Source organism: Zosterops lateralis (genome assembly GCF_965231275.1).
Source record: "Zosterops lateralis genome assembly, chromosome: 2".
NCBI classification, from domain to species: Eukaryota; Metazoa; Chordata; class Aves; order Passeriformes; family Zosteropidae; genus Zosterops; species Zosterops lateralis.
The window spans coordinates 107,466,071-107,490,308 of NC_139763.1; the positions used below are offsets into that span (position 1 = coordinate 107,466,071).

The 24,238-nt window shown below is 45.0% G+C and overlaps 1 protein-coding gene across 1 annotated transcript in view; it reads left to right on the forward strand.

Moving 5' to 3' along the window:
* GJA8 (gap junction protein alpha 8) overlaps positions 1-15,901 on the forward strand; it is a 40,394-nt gene extending 24,493 nt beyond the window's left edge. Inside the window, exon 2 of the mRNA XM_083855208.1 lies at positions 14,294-15,901. Within this exon, the coding sequence (XP_083711334.1) occupies positions 14,304-15,503 (1,200 nt within the window). The 5' untranslated portion in view covers positions 14,294-14,303 and the 3' untranslated portion in view covers positions 15,504-15,901. The remainder of the gene's footprint in view (positions 1-14,293) is intronic.
* Positions 15,902-24,238: the final 8,337 nt, after the last annotated feature.

Consider the following 24,238-nt stretch of genomic DNA (forward strand, 5'->3'; position numbering starts at 1 on the left):
AACACACAGCTGTTGAAACCTCTTGGATAAATAAATGCAGTCCTTCAGGGCTCAGGCCCAGCCTATGGCAGTGGTTTCCATGGGTCAGGGATAAGTGGTCTTGCCTACAACCATCTTTCTTTTTTTCACTGTTAAATACCTTGCCTGAAAGGGAGAGTTGGGCCTGGATCTTCAGAATCTCTTGGCAGCTTCACAGATCTGCTTTTATGGCAGTCTACAGAAGCTTTATCTTCTCTCCAAAGACCCACTATAGATTAAAAGCTGCCTCTAGAAGTCCCAGCCTCAGCCTGCCCCTTCCCTTGCACTAGGAGAAACCCTATATTGTTTACTTTGTTCTGTTGTTCCATGAACGAGACCTTTCTGCCCAGACAAGCTCGGGCATCCTTTTCTTAAACAAAGAACCTTTCCTTAAATTCTTTGGCAGACTTTGGTTTTCCCAGGACTGATGTTTTGAAGAATCCATGTTTTCCGTGTTTTGACATTCAAAGAATGCAACAGCACTGGATTAGTTTGCAGAAAAATGTGATGGTTCCAGCCTTTGACATCTGAAAATTGTCATTGACTGGTCTTTGACATCAGAGAGATGCAAGACACTTGTTCATGCAAGTGTCTGTCTCCAGGTTGTTCAGAAGTCTTTGTAGGTTCATCAACAGCTCTCCAGGATTGGTGTTTGTGCTCCAATGGAGTTGAAATGGTGCAGTGCCAAACAGGAGGTTGCTGGCACCCTCATGCTGTACAAGAATCCTCGGGATGATGCAGCACCTCACCACTTGTGACTCTGCTTTCTGGGCTACCTCAAAAATCATAAATTATTTTTGGGAGGTGGAGTGGAGATGAAGAGATTTGAGCCCTTAAAATTACATACCAGCAGCCCACGTGTAGATTTGCAATCTCATGTGATCAGTACAAGGTAAGAAGACACTTCTGGGGAGTACCTTGACACCTTCTTCATTCAAGCTGGCAGGTAGTCATTAAAATAATCTGGGTTTTGAACCAGAAAATAAGTACTCTTTTTCTAATTTGATGATTTAGGGGTCCTGGAGAGCACATAACAGGAGCTTTTGACAGCAGAGGGGTTCCACGAGAATTGGAGGATAAACAAGGCAGGACTGAGGTGTATCCACCTTGCTCTATGTGTCAGCCCTAAGATGTGCAGTGGGAGTTCATGTGCAGCTCCTCAGCCACCCTGAGCTCAGAGCCCTCCAGGAAGTCACTGCTTCTGGGACAAAGTTCTCCACAGCAGAGCTCTAGCTGGTCTCCCTGCAGAAGGGCAGGAACTGACCTTCCCTTCCCTGTGCTAAAGCAAATCCAGACTGTGTTTGTCCAGCCCTCTGAGCCATCAGGTGTGCTCTAGATCAGCAGTCCCCTTTTTCATGATCCACCCCCCTCCAGGACTTCGTGATTTTGTAAAGTGTTTGATGTTTTTTTCCAGGTTATTGACTAAAAATATCCTCATGCCAAGCACCCTCCAGGATCTTGGTACAAACATATTATAAAAAACCCCCAATCACTTCTAGTTCTCAATTGTGTTTTGGAACCAGCCTGATAGGTCATTTATAGTCTGTTTAATGACTGCTGTCTTATTTTTATGCCAAGCAAGTTCTTTAATCATAGTGCCACATGATAGAAGGGAAACAGCCTTCCAGGACCTCAAGTATATTGTACCAGCTTTGTTATATTTAACAATTGTACATGGAATTTCCTCAGAGAAAAGTAGGAACACAGTTCAGTGGGGGTGAATTTTCTATAAACCCGTGTTGGTTGCCCTTAGTTATATTTTCCTCTTTTTATTCCCTGTGTTCTTTGTTAGCCACTTCATTATTTAGTTCAGGTCTGAGATCCTGTCACAGGTCTGTAGTTACCTGTGAGTAATTATGAGATAATTATAAAATAATTATGCCCTTCTACACACTCTTTACAAAATGCCAGACTATGGGATTTCTTCTTCTCCTCCAGGACTTATCCATTGCACCAAGAAGTACAAAAGATCAACATAATCATGGAATTACATATGCAGCTTATGAAAAAAACCCCAAAACTAAAGAAAGATAGAATTTTTCAGTGCAAGGTACCTAGTCCTGGTGATTTAAAATGCCTGATTTTAGTAGCTGGTATTTAACTCCTCTGAGACACTACCAGAATAGACATGTCATTAACAAGGTCTTCATCAACTACTTTCTTTCCTCTCAGCAGTAGGATAGGAGTATTTATTGATTTCTTTTGTTGTTCTCAGCATTGTTATTGAATAATCTAAGATTTCCATCTTATAACAGATCGATACTATGTCGGACTCATTCTGGTCTTAATTTACTTTTTAAAAAATGCCTTTGTCAGTCTTTTTTTTCCCTCTTTCACCCCCATAATATTTTTTATAATTCTTATCTTCTAAATTATATTCAGCTTCTCTCATACTATTTGTTACATATGTTATACTTCACTTACTTAAAGCTGCCTCATTTCAATTTTATATCAGGTTGTGTTTTTTTCAGTTGCACTATTCTTTCTTTACTGGGGAGTTGTGTATTTTTGGTGCCTCGTAAATGATTTTTAAGCAGCTGCTAGTGATTATTTATATTTTTGTATTTAAATACTTTCTTTGTGTTTATTTAGCCCAGAATTCTCTTCAGGCCTGGGAGACAGGACTTTTTAAAGCAACATATTTCTTAAAGCATTGCATTACCAGTTTGGACTTTTTCTGCTTTCATATAAGAGTGCAGTGAGCTGGGGATCAGTGAACTTGCTACCAGCCTCTCATTCTTTACCATTCTTTACTCATTTCTTTCTCATCACTTTACCTATCCTGATAAGGGAAATGCAAGTTTTGTTCAATTTGGATTTAAAGTCTGCCAAATAAGGAAGCTGTTAGGAACATTTAAGAACCCCAAGGCTGTTTATTGAGTCAGCAACATCACCATGCATTAAACTAAGAAACCGCTTAAGTTTTTTCTTTGGTGAGTGCTTGAGTAACCAGGGCTGCCATATTCTGGTATTTCTTGGTTATCCATCCAAATCATTAATGCTGTTACTGGAGCACCAACTCACAAATATTGGATACTGATGGCTGGGAAATTGTGATTCAAAGTCACAAACAAGCCAGCAAGTACTTTTATTTTTGCTCCATTCAGTCTGTCTTAGGGCTATACCTATTGATTTTAATATGGTCTTACAAACCATGCCAGCATTTATTCCAATGTCTTACAGCTGTAGTCCCCTGGGCAGGCAAAGCCTTGATGAATATAAACTGTAAAGGAATGCCAGAACTGTATGCAGCTAAAGAGGATGTACTGGAATGGACTTGACTTGTGTATTGTGTTCCTGTAAAGGAGGGCAGGCTTTTGAAAGGCAGAGTCAGGGCTGCAGCTGCATGAACTCAGCAATGCTCAGGGGGAGTAGAAACCCACCAAACCTTCTGCACCCTGGGCCAAAGCAGGGGGGCAAACAGAAATATTAGAGCTCATGTCCTTGCTTCAGAGCTTTGGGGAGTGGAGAGACACAGCCCATTAGAAAATGTGCCTATATTTTGCTGAGGAACTACCTGTAATAGCTGCATTCACTGGGATGGTTTTTATCAATCAGGCAAGAACGGGGTCTCATAGCACAGGGCATCTGGGAGAGTGTTCAGCAGTTGCCAAGGTGGGATTTAGAAGTAGCTCCTGAAATTTCTGCCAAGTTTCTCACAGGACAAGGGACCTCCAGAGAGTCTTGATGCTTCTTTTAAAAGGATCCAGATATGCTTTAAACCATTTTCTTCCTAAGAGTATCGTATTCACTGAGCAGTAACAGGGCTGCAAAGGATTGAAGTTTGCTGGAAATAATGAAGAAAAAACCTCTCCAGTCCTCTCCAAACTGGATAAGCCCTTTGGCTCTCCCACCTATGTTTTCTGGCAGGTCTGTACACAGATAATCCTTGACTCCTTCCATCTGGCTGTTTATTAGTTTGAAGCCAAATTGTCTCAGTGAATTGCTGAACACCTCTTGATGAATGATGTATCTATGGACAGGTTGTCTTCTTGATCAGGAAAAGAGAATGACTGGCTCAACAGCTTCCAAGTTCAATAACCTCCTTTACTTCTTAATGAATTGCTGAGGCATGAGAGGCTTCCGTTCCTTGCTGGCATCTTTTACACTGTGCCCAAAGAAACAATCATATCAGGCTCAGGAAGACTGAAAGGGCAGGGAAACAGGAACCATCCCCACGGATGTCCTCCCCAGAGAGGCTGGGAACACTCTCTGCTGTGGGAAATGGGAAGCTGAGGTCAGCCAAAGTGCACAGCAGGTATGCACATCTTTTGGGATGGGAAGAGCAGATAATGGCCTGCTTTGCCATCCCCATCCCTGCCCTGGCCTGCTGGTGAGCTCTCCTGGGCCACCTTCACACCTTGTGTGCAGAGTGCACCTCCAACTCTGTCATTCCGTGGTGTGGAAATGAAGGCAGGGAGATAAAGGTGGAGAGTGGGTGGTGACAACGTTCCTGAGAGCCCTGAGCCTACCACTCAGCAAGGCAGGCCTTGGTGGTGTGAGAAGAGCCCAGAAGAAGTGAGAAATGAGCCCCCAATAAAAACTGGAAGGCAAAAAACCTCCATGGACAGTGAGGTAACATGGGATGCTTCTAGCCATACAGACTTGTTCCAATTTTTCAGAAGCTTTGTCCCTTCTAGCTCCTTGTGCCTGGGAATGTTAAGAGATTGTACAGAAAGTCTTGATAAAACAAACATATGGAGATCCCCTCAAGAGGCTGGGAGATATTATTAGCTCCTCTTTTACTGGCAGGCCTGGAGCAATTAATTATTACCAGAAGTATTATCAGGTACTTGTCACTGCTTTCCCTGGATCCACTTCACATAGCCCAGACTGGCTGTAAGCAACATGTTCCCTGACTGGCCTGATATCCCACAACTCCTGATAGCAGCTCCTCTGCTCCTCTCCTGAGGATCTCAGCACTGGTGGAAGTGCCATAACCTCGAATATATGCTAAAAGAAATTTGAATCCATGGATCACTGAAGTATTCAGCATGCCTGTGTTTTTTGTATCTTCTCAGTGATGTGCTCCACCTCTGTGACCAGGGGAAAAGTTTTAGGCAGGAGGCAGATAAAGGGACAGGTAAGAGGAGGTTACATGGGGACCTAGAGAAAGGCATTTTGTATCTGATGGCTGCATAATGCACATTTAACAATTTGCCTATGAGCTCTGGGCCCTGTCCCAGTGCTGCTCCTCAGAAATGCTCTAAGAATTGTCATCATTGTGGATGCTCTAAGAATTTAAAATTTCTAACCAACACACACTTGTAAAGGTCTGTGCTTCTAGAAGTCTGGTCAGGTTTTAAGTGAAATTATGCTGATCCATGAAATCATGTGTCTAAGGGAGTATTCTTCTCTTTCTGCTGCAGTTGCACAGCACCTACCTTTGACACACGAGAATTATCTTTTTTGCCTTACTAGTTCTTTGTATCTTTAATGAATTTTCACAATTGATATACTTTTAATGACATTTCTATTATTAACCATGTTATTGTTAAAGAGAAAATCATGCAGGTCAGCTGGTATACCTGTGAAGTATTTGCTGGAAAAGGGGTGCAGGTTCAGGTGAAAATACAGATTTTTACTAGTGAAAAAGGTGCTTTGGTAGCAAAGTTTACCCTGAGTTTATAGGTAAAATTAGAGACATAAAAACGATTTTCATGTCAGCTTAACTCCATCTGTTGAACTACTGTAAAAACACTAAAAAAACCGTATCCAGAATAGTCATTACAGCATCACCTGTGTCTGCCGTGCTTAGTTTCGCATCTGCAGCAGAAGTTTAAGAAAGGAGTGAGGAGCAGGGTCGGTGTAGCCGGGAGAAGGCACAGCCGTGCCTGTGGCGCTGTTTGTCCCCCGCAGCATCCCTGGGTGGCGGCGCATGGATGAGAAGGCAGTGCCCGCTAGCGGCGCGGGATGCGGGAGCCGCCGGATGCTGCTCCCGCTGCTCCAGGGATGCTGCTCCACCAAATGCACCGGGACACGGTGTGCGGCCCTCCTTCCAGCACTTCTGGGAAAAGCCTGGCTGGGCGTGAAAACAGAGCAAATTGGTTGAAATGGGGCTATGGCGAGCAAACGCCTCTAAATCTGCAGCACGTTCAGAGCCATCACTGGAGGGGAAAAAGTCGTTGGTGACTTCCCTGGGGCTAGCCCTCCTCGCTGGACAGCGTGGAGATACCTGGGGTGAGCAGTGGGAAGCAGCGCAGCCCCACCGTGCTTCTCATTGCCCCAGCTAATTAGCCCCACTCCAGAGGAGATCATTAACTCAAGTGCAATTCCTTGCTGGAGTAGCCAGAGCTGTGTCCCCCCAGGCCAGCATTCCACTGGGTGCTGTAGACAACCTGCAGTGCCCAGGCTGGGTTTGCAGAACTGGTGGCAATATACTATTTTTAAAATATATTTTTTTTTTTCAAATGAGAATATTTCTCTGAGATTTCTTCAGGTCTTTGGCCCTACCCAAAACCATGGAGCCAAAGGCCTCAGAAAGCCTCCCTCTCTCCCTGCTTGTTCTCCTGCTTATGAGGTAAGATCATCCTTAACAGATGTTTGTTTACCTCTTCATAAAAACCTCCTGTGATTCTACAGCCTCCCCAAGCAGTGTGCTGCCGTGCTTTGCTATTCTTGCCATTGCAAAGTGTTTTCTAATGTTTAGCTATATCATTTTTATTGCAAATTAAGCTGATTATTTTCTCTTCTACTTTTGGTGAATGTAGGGGACAACTGTTTAGTCTCTCCACCCATTATAACAAATGTTTATGTGCTGGAAGACTGTTATCATGCCTCCCCTCCTGTTGTTCTTTTCCTAGAGAAAACAAACTCAATTATTTTATCCATTCCTTGTAAGTCATGGGGTTTTTTTCCACCTCTCTTATCATTTTGCTGTTCTGCTTTGGACTTTCTCCAACTTGTCTGCATCTCCTGTAAAATGTAGTGCCTGGGAGTGGACACACTGTTCCTGCTGGGAGCTCAGCAGTATCAAGTAAATGTACAAAATAATTGCTTCCGTTGCCTTATGCACAAAATCTGCATTAAAGCACCTCAGAATAAGATTTGTCCTCTTCTGTGGGGATCTCCCTTAGCAGACACATGTTGGGTCCCACCCTAGCTCTCTCTGCTGGAGTGGTCACAATAGTTTGGAGCAGCACACCTGGTATCTGTGCAGCCATTTCTCCTGAGCTGGATCTTGGTGCAGTCACCTCTGCAGAGGCAGCCCAGCTCCCCAGTGTCTCACATTCCTCTCAGATTCCAATCACTTCAGCCTTCTGCCTTCAGGAGGGACTGCTGACCCCCAGCCCAGCTGTCACCCTCTTCCTTTTGTCCTCTAGTCTGTTATCCAAGACACTCAAGGAAATACTGAGCAGCCCTGGAGGCAGAACTTCAGAGACACAATTCTCCCAGCTGGAAAAGTGAAGCCCTGCTAATTACCCTTGATTATGATACTTCAACCTTTGTATCCTCTGCATGGTGACTTTGCATGCTGCCCTGGGAGCCTGTAATCTAGATATTTTCCAGTGTCCACTGAAGTTAAATTATTTTACATCAACTGTTCCCTCCTCATCTACCAGGCCTGTTAGTCAAAGAATGAAATTAGCTTGGTTTGACATGATTTGTTCTTCAAAATTCCCTGCTGGTTGTTTCTTATCAGCATATTGTCCTTTAGCTGCTTATAAATTGATTGTTTCATAATTGGTTCCAGTATCTCTCTAGGTATCACAGTTAGGCTGAGTGGCCTGTAATTCCCCAGGTCCTCCTAGAACAGTAATTTTCAGAGAAGAACTGCATTTAACAGATACTGAAAGACATTCTACTTTTGCCCTGCTTATCTTTATTAATTGTCTAGTTTGGTTCCATCCCTTAAATTAAAAACACATTTCCCATAAGTATTCATCCTCCACTTGAGGCTCAGCACAACCCAGCCCTATCTTCACCTCTTCCGTGTTCCTGCCCTTGTGTTACATGCTTCCCCAATTTTCTTCCTCCTTGATGCTTTATATCTTCCTTCCTCTCTTTTCTTTATGGTTTGTTTGCAGCTCCCTAGCAAAATACGTTCCCCAGCAATTCACATCCACCAGTGCCTGGAGAGAGTCCTGGAAAAATCCGGGAGCCTGGCCCTCAAAATGCAGGCAGTGACATTTGCCAGGCTTGCAGGGACGTGGTAAGGTCTGCCTAAAGATTTGTCCAGGGCTGGCTGCACTTAGCTGATTTCTGAGACCAGTAGGTGGCAGAGAGATGATAAAATCTGGGAGGCTGATCCTGGTGATCAGAGGATAGATCACTTTGACTCTGGGATGGACAAGGACACATGTTACTGGAGAGCTTGGTGATGGTCCCAGCTTCTTGCAGGGAGGCTGAATGTGCCCAGTGTCCAGCCTCAGCCATGAGTGAGGGGTTTGTGTGCTCAGCAGAAGAACAGGAAGCGTGTGCCACTTCCTAGCTAAGCAGATCCCCAGAAGATAACTTTGTTTGAGGGAGGGGTATCGTTATCCAGGGTTGTGCTCTATATAACTGCACAATCTGCTATCATGCATGAACAGAGCTGTTCAATAGCATGGCCCTGCCTTGCCCTGACATCATGTCTGTGTTGGAAATCCGTTTGGAATAAAAAATCCCGCATTCCCCAAGTGACCTCGCAGTCTCTGAGCAAAAGGCTGAGTTGCAGTGGAGACTTCACAGACTCAGTGGTGCCAGGGACAGAAGCTCACTCACCAGCCTCAAAGCAGCTAAAGGTTGAGAAGTCAGCAATGAAGCAAACTTCTTTCCAAAGAAAATAGTATTTTAAAAGTGCAGGAGATGCCCATGATTCTTTGAAGGCAAGAAAAGTCCCAAAGGCGAGAAAAAGCCACTGTGAGTTAACAGTGGAGTGTTACCTTCACTAGCTGCTACTATTTTTAGCAGTGGTTTTTGGGGATGAAAGTACTCAGCACATCTACAGGTTGCTGTAGAGAGAGCATAAATTAATGAGAGCATAAATACCAAGCCAGCTACACAGGTTGAAAATGTTTGCCCTTCTCAGTCTGGCACTGTCAGTGCTGCAATTCTTTTGCAGAGTCAATGATTGTCACATGCTGCATGTGAGGTCCAGTCTTCTCGACCTTTGCTTTTATCGTCTCTACTCCTTTCTTTCACAGCCACTGCTTTCATGCTACAAAGCTAGCCTTGACTTCCAGCACTACCCTGATGCCTAAGTGAATCAAATTTCCTTCTTGCTCTGCTCATGCCCTGCCTTCTCCTCTTCATGCCCATCTCAAACAACCACTTCCCTGCATAGCCCCAGTACAAGAGAAATTCCTCACTGTCCAACTTCATTTTCATTTAAACCCTTTTCTTCAGAGGGAGGAGGCCTTAGTGAGCTGGAGAACCTGACCCAGAGCTCAGTGGTGCTGTTGTAAAAAGCCTCCAGATGAAGAGACTCTGGTTTTCCACAAACCACAAGTGTCCTGCAAACTGGGTGGGCCCATGTAAAAGGCTCTGTGATACCAAAGAAAGTCAACATGATCATATGGATGAAGGTAACACAGACCCAATAATCACAGACTTGAATATAATTTCTGCATCAGTTACATATTGCAAGCTGTTCTGCAACTTGTCAGACAATGTTTGATATTTGGATAGTGTTAGCAAAAGGCAGATAGAAGGTTAATGGGAAAGGTCTCTGACAGTAGCTGGACGTAATTCAGAAATGGACTAGAGCCATGTAGTTACATACCAGATTTGGGGTTTGGCTCATTATATGAGAGAGAAAAGGCCTAGAAAGGGACGTGCACATTCAGCTAGAGCTGAGTTTTCCAAAAAGACAGTTTTGGTCTGAAAAGGAATGGGCAGTTTAACACCTGAACCACCTGCTCTCTGTGATGCACCAGCCTCCAGACATTCTCTAAAAGTGCTGGATGCTTCTGGTACTGTTTAGTCCTCCCTCTCTTACTGCTTCCCATAGAGGGGTTGAGGGTGGCAGTGATGACCACTCACTCTTGTATTGATACTAGTTTATCTCAGAAGTATGCAGCAAAACAAAACAACAAAGGTGTTCCTTCCTCCTCCTTACTGTCCTCGCTCCTCTCATTGATCCCACCATGCCTTTTCTTATTCACTTCATGTTCCTGGGAATTCTCCAGTGTGACCTCTCTCCAGGAAGGCCGTTCCCATGCTTTCTGTAGCATGGGCTAAAAAATGTTCTGCTGCTGCTTCCTGGTTTAAGAGTTTGATTTCTTAAGGTGTTCAGAATATGACTTTCAGTCCAACTACATGGACTTGAGCGTGATTTTTCTTTTGTTTCTCCAGACTGGTTCTTCTTGTAAAATACAGTTCTTTTCCATCTCTCACTTATGCTTTAGCTCTTTTGAAATCCAGTTTGAAAAACATCATCTCTACCTTCAGTTGTGCTTTGGACTTTGGGGCTCTGCAAATCAGCCTAAAAGCTGGGAAGACAATTCCTAAGGTGAAGCTCTGAACTTAAATGGACACAAATGCCCAGAAACACAGAAGAGTGGCCTGAAACCATTGGTTTGAAGGTACAAAAATTTGTGGCCCTCATGTTTCAATATATCATTCAAATGACAGCATTTCTGGAGACAGAGTGTCTCCCAGTGCCATTCTGGGAAATTAAATTCAGTGTTGAGTTTGCATAAAGAGAGAGGAGAGCTACTTGCTGCTTCATCACTTTGTGAGCCTGGCATCTGTATCACTGCTTAACAAATCTTGCTTCCAGTAATCCTCTTTTTCTTCAGAGCTGAGCACCAAGAACACATTCTGAGCAATGCCTCCAGAAAGACTACAAAAAACATACCTCAGAGTAAGGTTATAGCCTTTGACTTTTAATTAAAACTTTCAGGGCATTTAGTTGTACTCGTGGATGTGTTACTGAGCCTGTGATTCCTCTCTTCTGTGGCCTCTCCAGCATTTTTGCAGGTGGCTGGTGGTAGACGAGTGTGCCTGGGGTAGCATTCCTGTGTGCTGTGCTGCTGGAATTCAGCTATGCTCCTTAACAAAACAGTTTGGTTTAGACATTCTTGATGCATGTGCACATGCAAGATGCATTTGGAGGAAAAACTAAGCAGAGCTAAGACACTGAGAGCTGAGACTCTAAAACTGGTCTTTCTCAGCTTTGATTAATATTGACTGATAATCTTGTTTTCCCATTCTGCTGCTTTTTCCAGGTAAAAATGTTAAAGAGCAGACCAAAGTACCTGACAATGCCAAATATAAACCCAGTACTTCAGTATCAGTAATGCAACTTGTCAGAGCTGGGTGTAGGGTAACAAATTAATTCAGTTAATGCTGCCTCTACCAGAGATGTTGGCATTCAGTTTTCACCTGCCACACCACAACACCTAAAGACCAGAGAGTTTGGACACACACAGAGCTGTGCTGAACCACAGTGGAATGGCAGAGATGCTTTGGTCCCTGCTTAAATGAGCAAACTCCCATTTATACATGTATTAGGTTTTCACTGCCTGTTCCTCTCCCCGCTCTGCTTTTTTATGTTCAGTGGACTCTCCTCTCTGTGTCTCTGCCTCTCTCTCTGTTTTTTTTCCTCCTATTGTTCCCCACGTCACTGACTGTCACTCACTTCATAAAGCCGTCTGGCTCGGAGCTTAAATATTGCAGGGCAACTAAAACCCACCATCAGAGCCAATTCAGTCATATCTGCTCAGTCGTGCGACAAGATTGGGGCTTTTAGGGTAGGGAAGAAGAGAGACAAAAGTTCACTCTTCCCTGCAGAGTGCCAAGAGAGGAGGGGGACACATTTCTTCGGTGGAGCCTCTCGCAGCGGCAAGTTGCTTGCTCAACATCCTTAACCTATTCGGCCTCTTTCGCCGGTAGCGCGCGCAGGTCGCGACATCTGGGAGAGCAGGGTGGGGGTCTGCAGCCAGCCCAGGGGAGCTCAGGACACAAATCTGTTGGCTCTGAGTGAGCTTTAGGCAGAGTCCTAAAGGGAAAAAGGTGACTTCCTAAATATCTCGCTTACCCCTTTTTTTTGAGGCTGGAGGGGCTGACTGCTTGCAGGTGGAACCCCAGACATTTTCGAACTGGTTGTGCCACCACTCGTCATCCGTCCACCCAATATCGTCCACCCAACCTCGAACAACTTCCCTTGCAGAAAACAGAGGGGATGGGCATGGCAGGGCTGTGAAGAACGTGGCCAGTTGGAAGTGATCTCAGGGAGGGCTTAGCCAAACGTAGCAAGCTGCGAGCGAGACGTGTGATGGAGTTAGACAGGAAACATTTTCCCTTCTCTTGTGCAGTGAGTTTTCCGTGTGATAAGGTTAATCACACCTAGAACGTCGCTCTTGCTTGCTGCAGTGGAAGTACTCAAATGGTAGATATCAGTGTGACTCACAGGGAGAGAAAGGGATGGAGTTAACTGGGGTGCCTGGGGGACAATGAAGCTTGTACTGTGTGTGTAGTCATGCTTTTTACAGAGTTGCACGTGATTGGAAACTGTCGGGTGTACTTTGCTCTGTGAATTAGCAGAAAGAGGATGTTTAAATCAGTTTAGATAATGTATGTAAACAGCATAATCTTCTGCTAGACTTGTTAATGTAAGCGCTGACATTAACACACTTCTTTACACGACTTTAATGACTGAGAAAGTGGCAATTTTCCTTGGTGATTAAATTATATGTTTGCCGCTTATGTATGCGAGGTGTTTGTGCAAGCTGAAGGAGCTGTGTTCTGTTCTTCATTTTCTAACATGGGTGTCCGGGGTAAAAATACTGTGAGGTTTGAAGGCATGGAATATGAGTCCATCTTGCTTTAGCAAAATGCCATCATAAGCCTTTTATTTATTTATTTATTTATTTATTTATTTTATTTTTTAATTGAAAAATTTGTGTAAGTCCCCTGAGCCACAGAATTCTCAGTATTTTGCATGTTTGTCTATGTGTGACTACGTACACAGAGTAGTTGAAACAGACTGGTATGCGTTGGTGTGTCATAACATATGGCTTTACAAATATATCCCAGTGGTATCTGAAGGAGGAGGGAAGTTTAGATATTCAGATTTTCATGCTGTTGACTGTACCTTCCTTTTCCCAGTGCTTGTGTATGTGTCTGCACTTAGGGAATTATAGATGGAGATAGTATCTAAGAGATGAACTTCTAGATCCCTGTGAACAGCTATTTTATGAATAACGTTTGCTGTTTCACTTGTCATGCTCTACAAGTCAGTCTTTCTGGGCCACTGTAATATTCTGCATTCCTCAGAGATTTCAGACTGCTGTGATGTGTTAAATCAACCCATACAAAACAACTTTCATCTCTATTTTCCTCATTCATAGATCTTCCCTTGCCTGAAAATATATAGTGGGAAATTCAGGATATGCAGAATGAAGCCCTGACCTAGGAATAATTTCTTATCATGCAAAAGTAATGACAGATGCATTATTTGACTTGTATTGCTTGAAAATGGATGACTGTTTTAGCTTTCCAATAGTATATTTGCAGCTGGCTCCCAGCTCTGTGTTAGCCTGAGATAGTGGTGCTGACATTTTAGAGACAGCAAATAGTATTTTAGGTCCCAGTTAGAGACCTTGGTGTTTTCCCCAGGTTGGTTACACTGTCAGTGTGGCAACCGACTTCAGGAGGGGATGCAAAGAATAACCCCAACAGCACCAAATAATTACACTGCATATAACATATTCTACATAGCAAAACTAATCTCTATAGTAGTTGTTAGGCTTATACAGCATTACTAGCACAGTAATGGTGGTGTAATTGCTGTTCTTACCTAACAGAGTGATTGCTGAAGTAGAATTGACGTTTGCAACTCAGAGAGAATTCAGGTTTGTTTAGGTGCAAGATGGACGCAGATTCGAGATCTGTTCGACCTGGGAGGGGTTCTGGTGCAGAAGTGCTTGTGTGCTTGAAAGCTTCACCTTCTGCTCTAACCACTGCAGCTGCCTGCTGATAAATCTGTTCCACTGTATTGCTGGTGAGTGTTTGTACGTGTACAAAATCTAAGCAGACTCACAGAACTGAGCCTACAGAAGACTCTCACCTGCAAAAGGAGATAAATACACTCCCTGGCTGAAAAGTGATTGCCCATTTAGAGCCATGGAAGGAAGAATTTAGCAGGCAGCTTGCTCTGGCTTCCCAGCCCTTCTTCTGCTAATAAATCATTGTGAACAGGCAAATCAGCAAGGAAGCAACTGCCTTTCTCTTCTCAAAGCATATTAGGGAAATACTGATTGAAAGCAGCAAAAGACATCAGTGGGAAAATCTGAAATCTTTAAAATTTAGCATAATTTGTGGTCTTTCTCTTTGTTTTTTCTTCCTTTAGACTGTAAGAAATGGGTGACTGGAGTTTCTTGGGGAACATTTTAGAGCAGGTGAACGAGCAATCCACTGTCATCGGGAGAGTTTGGCTCACGGTGCTCTTCATTTTCCGCATCCTGATCCTGGGCACGGCTGCCGAGCTCGTGTGGGGAGACGAGCAGTCAGACTTTGTGTGCAACACCCAGCAACCTGGTTGTGAGAACGTCTGCTACGATGAGGCCTTCCCCATCTCCCACATCCGGCTCTGGGTCCTGCAGATCATTTTTGTATCCACCCCTTCGCTGATGTACTTTGGGCACGCTGTGCACCATGTCCGCATGGAGGAGAAGAGGAAAGAGAGGGAGGAAGCGGAGAGGCGCCAGCAAGCTGAGGTGGATGAAGAGAAGCTGCCCCTGGCTCCAAACCAAAACAAAGGCAACAACCCTGATGGAACCAAGAAGTTTCGCCTGGAAGGTACTCTCCTGAGAACATACATCTTCCACATCATTTTCAAAACCCTCTTTGAGGTGGGATTCATAGTAGGTCAGTACTTCCTGTATGGCTTCCGAATTCTCCCCCTTTACCGCTGTGGGCGGTGGCCCTGTCCCAATCTTGTGGACTGTTTTGTCTCCAGGCCCACGGAGAAGACCATCTTCATTATGTTCATGCTGGTGGTGGCTTCCGTGTCCCTCTTCCTCAACCTGGTGGAGATCAGTCACTTGATCATGAAAAGAATCCGGAGGGCTCTGAGGAGACCGGCAGAGGAGCAGCTTGGAGAGGTGCCGGAGAAGCCCCTCCACGCCATCACAGTCCCCTCCATCCCAAAGGCCAAAGGCTACAAGCTGCTGGAAGAAGAGAAGCCGGTGACCCACTATTTCCCTCTCACGGAAGTAGGTGTTGAGCCCAGCCCCCTTCCATCAGCCTACAATGAGTTTGAGGAGAAGATTGGGATGGGACCCTTGGAAGATCTCTCCAGGGCATTCGACGAGAGGTTACCGTCGTACGCGCAAGCGAAGGAACCGGAAGAGAAGATGCGAGCAGAGGAGGAGGAGGAACGAGAGGAGGAGCAGCCAGGGCCTCAGGAAGAGCCAGGGGCGAAGAAAGCAGAAGAGGAGGTGGTGAGAGATGAAGTGGAAGGGCCTTCAGCACCTGCCGAACTTGCCGCTGATATGAGACCCCTGAGCAGGCTAAGTAAAGCCAGCAGCCGGGCCAGGTCAGATGATTTGACTGTATGAAGGTGCAGGATGCGGGGAGCACGTGGAAAGGAAAAGGTTGAAGAGAAAAGGAGAGATAGAGAAAGAATCAAATGATATTTTTAAGCAAAGTGCTAAAACGGCCACTTGAGTATTATTTCCTTTCATGATTCTCAACTGGAAAGGTACTACCATGGTAACTGTGCCTTATTTGCCCCATATGTCCCTGTATTTCCCTGTTTCCACATGCCAGCTCACTCCTTACAGTAATATCTACACTGTACACATAACTGATGTATTTTAAACCCTAACATGGCAGTGATACCCAAATGTTGCCACTGTGATTTACTGAAAACCTTGTGTTCCACATTCCCCTAGGAATGTGGGGAGGATCTGCCTTTCAGCCAGTGAGGGGAAAGACTGATCAACAGCTGTATCTAGTTTTCTGTTTCCTCCTATGGCTCACTGAGCAGATCTCCCCTTTGCTGTTGGCATGGAATTGCAGTTATTTAATTCACAAAGTGAATTCTATGCTTAGCATCAACACACTAAAATACTAAGCCCAACTTCCCTTCTTTATTCAGAAAATAAAGGCAAAAATGTTCCAAATTTCTTTGTGAATGCATATAAAAATATTTTCCCTGGCCAAAATTTTTTCTTCTCTTCAAGTGACATTGACAGTGGGCAAGGTTAACAGTAGCTCTCTGCTAGGACTTAGCAGATGCCCAGAGATGGACTATTTGTTCCCAAGAGGGTCATCCAGCCCTGAGACTGGTTCAGAATACTGGAAAGAATAAGTTCAAGTGACATTTTTTACTTGTAGCCTTGTGACTTAAAGATCTGAAACTAGGTTTAGCCAAGCAAGAGGGAAAAATCTTCTGAGAAAGGAAGGGACAACTACAGCCCCCAGATTATGAAACCAAATACAAGCCTTCATGGTATGAGCCTGACAAGTGTTCAGTTCCTGGAGCTTCCAGGCTCCCAGGCACTCAGCAAATCTCAGGTACAGAGTCCTGAAGGCACCTGTGAACCTAAACCAGGGGTCTAGGTAGCTATGTGACTTTTTAGACCTCTAAATACAAAACTGGTTGGTCAAGTTTGAAAAGACTGATATGCTAAGAGTCTTTTGACAGCCTTTCTTTTTAATTTGACAGACGGGAGCCATTCAGTGGGCTACTTCTCCATTAAATGCCAAAGTCTCTCTCAAGTAAGACAATGCCTTTCAAAAGATGATTTAGACCTTTTGTGCCAACAGGTCTGTACAGAACTCTCAGAGACTCAGAAAAGTCTTTTTTTACAGAAGGCAGAAAATGATGTGCTTGCAAATGTTTAGATGTCTAATATAGATTTCTAATTTTAGGACTACAGCAGCAACTCTTGGCTGGGACAGTGCAGCAATGCGTTCAAAAGCTTCAGGTTAACAGCTATGTCCCCCCAAACTGAGCCTCATGCCAAAAAAGTGCAGGTATGCACTCTGCTCTGCTCTGCTCTGCAAACCTCAGACCCTGCCATCTCAGCAAATTCTTTCTTGCTGGGCTGCAGCCCATCCCATTGTTCCCAGGGCAGGCTCTAATCCAGGTCAGGGAAAAAAAGGGTCTTTGGCACAATGCATCAAACTCATCCCGCCATTAGCTAGAAAAGACCCACTGCGGCCTCCCATTGTAGCAGGTCTGACTCAAAGCCCAGGGAAGGCAAATGGGTGTCTGTGGGAGCCCTGGGCAGGCTTGGGCCCTGCTCCAGCCCCAGTACAGTCAGTCCTGGCACTCCTGATCCCACCCCTCTGGTGGAGTTCCCTGCCTGGCCATGTAGCCGCCAAGGCGGCCGGACTCGCTGCTGAGTGATGATCAGCTGTACATATGTAGAAAGTCCCTAGGGTGCATTGGGATTCTTTCAGCACCACAGAGGTGCCACATATTGTTCTTCTTTGGTTTGTTTTTTTCCTTTACACTATTCATCCTATTGCTCCTCTTGGGCCTGTGTATGTTCCTAAGATTTGCAACCTGAGGTCAAAACCTTTATTCCTTAGATAAAGGCTATTGGGTGTCCTTCCTTGTGCAGGAAGACTGGAAGGTCCCTCCTCAGTTTTGGGAAGGAATATGACAAAGCAACACATGTAGAGAGAGAGCCTGGAGGCTATCGTTTATCCACTCTCTTAATATAGAAATAGGAGAACTGTTATCATAACTGAGGAAAGAGAATGGTTTTCAGCAGGAAGAATCCATTGTGCCCAGTTCAAGATACTAGAACTAAAGGAAGGGCTAAGATTTAGATGAACAACACAATCACCACACTTACAGTAGATGGGATCTATTTTATTTTCTCCACAGAAAGAGATAAGAGAGTTTGAATGATTCTAAGCATCAACCAGCCCCCTTGCTGAAGGGGGTTGGAAACATACTTTCCTGCAGGAAAAAACCACAATCTTGTAACAGTTTAGTACGAGGTATCTGCATCAGAGCATCTGACCCTTCCAGATACCAAAGTACTGGACTGGTTGAATCACACCCACCCCTGTTGACTTCTAATTACTTGACAATTCCACTCCTGATATCTGACATTCATACATTCATTAGACTACAGGACTACTTAAAGCTGAGTGCTTGTTCATCAGGAGTAGTGGTTCACCACATGGCTGTCAGGCAGGGCAGTCTTTGATCACCACATGTTAATTATGTCCTTTTCCACTGGAGAGCCTCAGTAAAAATGCACCACGTGCAGTATACTCCATGGACACTGCAGTTCTCTCACAGCTGCCACAGGAATGCTCCTTTCTTCCTCTGGGTCCCCAACAGCACAAAGAGAAGCTGGCATTTTCCTCCTGCATCCACTCAACTGCCTCTTGATTTTAATTATTTTTTTTTGTTTAAAGCCAGTTTTCAAGTACTCTGCCCAGCTGGCAGAGAATCTGTAGCCACCAGGCACGGGCCATGGCATCAGGACAGTGCTGCTCGGCAAACGGGGCAGGGAACAGTCCAGTCTGCTGGCACTCAGCCTCATCTCTGCATGGAAATCACTGTGGGACTGTCAGCAAGTCATCCTTCCTTCCTGTGCAATTGGGAATCATTTTCTGCCTTAGGATGATGATGTGAGGCCTGACATGTTGTGCTAGTTATGGAAAGGGAGGTCCTTGGATGGAAGGCCATACCGATGAGCAAAGGATTATTGTTATTTCTGGATGTGATAGCACACTAAATGTGCTTTATTCCCTCTCAATGAGACAAACGTAATCGTTTATTCAAGAAATTCCTAGTGAAGATGCTTAACAGCTTCAGAGCTGTGGATTCAGTGTATGATTCTCAAAAAATAACTTAGCAAAACATAGAGATATATATGATGAATGGGGAATATTATTTCCTTGGGAAGGGGGAAATCACTGGACAATTAGAGCCATGCCTGGATCATTTAAAGGTGTGTTTACCCCCTTGGCTCCCTGTGCCAATAAATTCCTAACTGATCACATAGCTCTCTGCAAGGAGCATAAGATGCAAGTGTCAAAATCACCAAAGGAGGTGAAAGTAGAAGAGCAAGGTAGTCTCTTAGCTTACAATAGCACGTGGAGGTTGGTGTTCTCTAGTGTCTAGAGCAGTGGACCTAGGATAATAATCTTAGATTTATTTCCAGCTCTGCTTCTGACTTGCTGTGATAATCACTTTACCTCTCAGTGCCTGTTTTCTCCACCTGTAAAATGGGTGTAAGAATTTCCACCTACCTCACAGGGATGTTGTGAGGCTTCCTTAATTCTGTTTGTAAAGTAAGTAGGAATGATCTGATGAAAAGCACTGCTGAAATGCATGGTATCCTTGTTATTTCTTGGCAGAACTGCTAACTCGGGTAATATATGACTCCTTGATCAGAAGGGCAGTAGTTTGGAAATGTGAACACTGCACTGACAACATTAACATGGATGTGGATTTGCCATGGGTGAAAAAGACTTTATTGATTCCCTCACCCATCTCTCCCACCTTAGCCAAGGCCATGTATGAAGCTGTGGTGACAGTGTGGTGACGTGGACCCCTCTTCTCCATCCCTGGCATCCATTCTGGGGCAGCATTTGTGCTTAAATAAGGCAGTTCCTGGAGCACTTGGTTCAGGTTGGTGGAGCTCTGACAGTTTTAAGGCACTTGCAAGGCCTGTGGGAGAGGGTTGTACCATACAGAATATTGCTGGGTTCTGTTTTAAACCACTCAGAGTAACAGAGACCGACACTCACAATCTCTCAGTGCTGAAACACAGTGAGGTGCAGATTCCTCCTCCTGCAGGAGAGCAGAGATTTGGGGGATCTCTGCTCTCTAGGTCTGTGTGGGCACCAAATCTACTTACTGACAGAGGAAGTCCCATCTCTCCTGCTGCTCAGTAACTCACTGACTGTGCAGTTTTACATTTAAAGAGCAGCTGTGTCACACAGTGCTGAAAAAAAAAAGTGGCAGTTTGCTGTTTTGTATAGAAAATGGCTTTTCAGGCTGACAACTGAAAGTAATCCTAGCCTAGGCTTAGTTTTGTTTAGTAAAGACAGGAACATCCATGAGTACTACACTAAAGCCTTCCTGTAAGCCCAAGGCAGCTGTGATAAAACAGTATATGGTGCCAGATTTCCTGAGGGCCAGTGCTGGATAAATGTACCAAAATCAGGGGACTTGTTGAAGTATTGGAATAATCTTTTCCCTCAATAGAATGACATTGCCATTCCTTGGCCTCTGTGTGTGCTGTACCTTTTAACATGGCTCAGGAAGGGCTTTTAGCCAACACCAAATGTGCTTACACAGCTGAGCAGTAACCATGGCAAATGAATATGTGTCAGCTTGCCAAGACATAGCCTGGCATACAGTCCCTTCCTTGCCACTAGCTTGGCAAAAAAACTGTTTCAGTAGAAGAGGCAAGACTTATGTATCTGTCAACAATTGAAGCTTTCCTCTCAGTAGCCTGCTGTACAAAGAGACACAGGAGGTTTGTTCAGCCTGGACAGGAGGGGCCTGAGGGCATTGGGAGCTCTAAGTGCTTTCTTCAGGTTCCTGAGGGGGTAAGAATTCCAGGGAAGATGGAGGCAGACTCCTGACAGGGTGCACAGCAAAAGACCAGAGGCAACAATCACAATGAGCAGCAAAGGAAAATTTTGTCTGAAAAAACTCTGACAAGGAAAGAAATTGTTCAAATGGAGAGTGATTCAGCACTAAAGCAGGTGCCCAGAGACATGGTGGGATCTTCATCCTTGGGGGATGAAGCTTGGCTGGGAAAAGCATTGAGCATCCTAATCTGACTCTGTATTGAGCTGAAGGTTGGGCCAGGTGGTGCCTTCCAGCCTGAACGATCTATCCCATGGGATATCCCAAGCTGAAAGCTCAGTGCAGCCACTGCGTGGTGGGATGACGTGTGTGGGGCACTTCCTGCCTCCCGGGGTGCTCTGGTGGAGCTGGTTTGGGCTGTCCCAAAGGCCACACCACCTCCCCAGGCACCACCAGAGGCTGATGCACACACAGAGTCAGCTCTTCAAGTGTTCAAGGCCAGGCTGGATGGAGCTCTGAGCAGCCTGGTCTGATGAAAAGTGTCCCTGCCCATGGCAGGGGTTTGGAACTGGATGGTCTTCAAGGTCCCTTCCAACCCAAACTGTTCTATGATTCTGTGATTCTATGAACTGAGGTTTGGTAGCTACAAAAGGTGCTTGAAGCCAGAATCGTGTTGTGTAACTGGTTTGGAAAAAGCATTACAAATAAAAAAAAAGAAAAAAAGAAAAAAGAGAGTATGGTTGTCAACAGATAAAATCATGGAAATATAGCAGCTTAGGTCTTCCCATATTTTAACTTCAGTGTCAAGTGTGCCTTTAAATCCATCTGAAAGTGCAGAGGACTGCATTTTAACATTCTGTCAACAAAAAAAACCTGTGTGTTTTAAAGCTTGCTGATCTGGGATGAAGCAGCACTGAATAGAAATGGTGATTACAGAGCTACTGACAGAACATTTTGAAAAAAACAAAGACTGTTGGCCTTCGCCTTGCTGGATCCAGCTTGGTACAGTGAAAGCAAACCAGCCATTTATTGGCTTCCAAGGTGGAAAAGCTATATAAAAAAATGCTCAGGTATGTTTTTCAATAATACATGTTAGTTCACAAAAGAGTCATAGACAACCCTGTAAAGGAATCCATGAATTGCCAAGTGAACATCATCACCTGAACTCATCAAAAATAAACTCAAAAGAAATGCAGAAATCAGAACGATGTGGGAATGCTTCCAGCTTCAGAGTTCTTGTTTATGAAAACCTCTGGAGAGAAGAGAAAAGAAAATGGGTGGCTGGCTGCCAGCAAAGGCAATTTATCATAAATATGCCCTGTAGCACCTTCTGGAAACCTGTGTGATTTCTAAATATACTCTTGGCCAAACCCCATGATTTAATTCAGTATGCTGCACCTTCCTGTTTTACATAAAAGGCTTGATTTTGGTTCTCTCTACAAACTGAACATAAAATAGCTTCATTCACTGTAATATGTGGAAGAATAACTACAACTGAGAAGCTGCCTCTGTACCTGTGGAGGGCCATGGAGCCTCCTCCCCACATGTGCATATCTAAGGAAGAACAGCACAAAAGGGATTTCCCATTTTCTTTTCACATTTTTTGTCTTCCCTGAAGGAGAAGTCCTGGGGCTGAGAGGCGGGTGTGGGGCTGGGTTTTTCCTGCAGGAATTATCTTGTTCCCTGTGTGTTTCTTGATCAGTGATTTACAGGTAAGCAGAGGCATGTTTCAAGCCTATTTCCAAAAACATGCAAAGAAGAAAGTTTAAGAACTATGACCAAACTCTGCCTTGTTCTTTACCCTTGTGTGGAAGTTGAGTTGCCAAGGCATAAACAAGAGCAGAATTTGGCTCTGTATAACTTATTTTTAAAGGATTTCTTGTTAACCTCAGTCTCTAAAAGGCAACCAACAGCTAACCTTGCCCCACAACCTACCAACATGGAACAAAACAACCACAAATCCCTCCAAACTCAGGAATCTCATCACTCTTGGAAAGAACAGTTTCTAAGTGGCAGATACAGAAAGAAAGTACAGGCAAGGCATGACCTCAGCTCTGCATTAACTGGCAGTGATACCAGAAGCTGTAAAATAAAAGGTCTCAGATCAGATACAATAACCTGCTCCCTCAGTTCATTTCTCTGTGAATGCTGAATGTTTTCTTCTCTTTGCAATGCTGCTGACAAGGAGACAAATTCCAAACCAAGAAGTCCTAGAGCAAGACAGAAAGCCAAACAATCAGAGACTGTGGGACTAATCTGGTGATTTGGCATGACCATAGATTTGTTTTCCTAGTGAAATGAGTTGTAATGAATAAAGTTTGCTGATTTTCAGTCAGCAGGGCCTCTGTGCTTTGTTAAATTCACAACTTGATCCTTCTCTTCTCGTTTATTATTCTGAATACAGAGAGTTTTGAGTGGCAATGGTTAGAATCATAGAATCAGAATCATTAAGGCTGGAAAAAGCCTCCAAGATCATCAAGTCCAATTGTAAACCCAGCACCACCATCAAAGTGTGTGTCCTCAAGAGCCATATCCATGTTTTTCAAACATTTCCAGGGATGGTGACTCCACTACTTCCCCACGCAGTTTGTTCCAATGTTTTACAATATTTTCTGTGAATTTCTTTTCCTAATGTCTAATCTAAATGTCCCCTGGTGCCACTTGAGGCCATTTCCTCAAGGTGTGTTTCTAGGAGGAAAAAGGAAAAAGATTCAGACGCCACGAAGGTCAAGTGGGAACATGACTGTGACATGAAGGATTGGATCTCACACCGATAGCTATCAGGAAATTCCCTGTCTGCACTTTCGCTTCCCTTCTGGCCCCGCTCCTTGACATATTGTAATTGCAAGTCCTGAAAGGCATCTGCAGCCCAGTGCTTGGCGTGGAGGGAGGATGGAGAGGGCTCCATGTGGGAGATCAGTGTCCCCTTAGGGGCCAGGAGCAGTTGTGGTGTGCCAGGAGCACTCACTGCTGCCCTGCTCCTGCAGAGGAGTCACAGCAGGGGTAAAATGGCACAATCACAGGATTGTTTGGGTCTTTGAGAGACCTTAAAGATCATCCAGTTCCACACCCCTGTCATGGACAGGGACATCACCCACTGGACAGGCTGCTCAGAGATTCACCCAATCTGGCCTTAAACACTTCCAGGGATGGGGCATCTGTATCTCTGGGAAACCTATTCCAGTGCCTCACCATCCTCACAGCAAGGAATTTCTTTGCAATGTTTAACCTAAACCTTCCTACTTTCAGTTTGAACCCATTCCCGCTTGTCCTGTCGCTCCATGCTCTTGTACAAAGCCCCTTTCCATGTTTCTTGCAGCCTCCCCTCAAACACTGCAAGGCTGCAATTAGGTCACTCCTGAGCCGTCTGTTTTGCAGGCTGAACAACCCCAATTTTCTCAGCCTTCTGCCGCAGGAGCGGTGCTCCATCCCTCCGATTAACTCGGTGTTTTCCTCTGGACTCGCTCCAACAGGTCCAGTTCCCTCCTGTGCTGGGCCCCCAGGGGTCAGTGTCCACCCTGCCCTTCTTGCTGTGCCTCGCACACCTCCTGCTGCCCCCGGGACAGCAGCGGGTGCCTTCCCGCGGATTCTGCGGGCAGCAGTTGCGCTGAGTTTGGAAGGGGCAGGCGAAGGGCTCAGGGTCGCGGCTATCCCCGCTCCCTCCCCTCACAGCGGCACCACCATGTTCCCCGCCCCGGGGCCGGCACCGACAGGGGGCGGAGCTTCCCTCGGCCCCGCCCCCTTGGCCCCGCCCCCGCCGTGAGGAGGGCGGGGCTC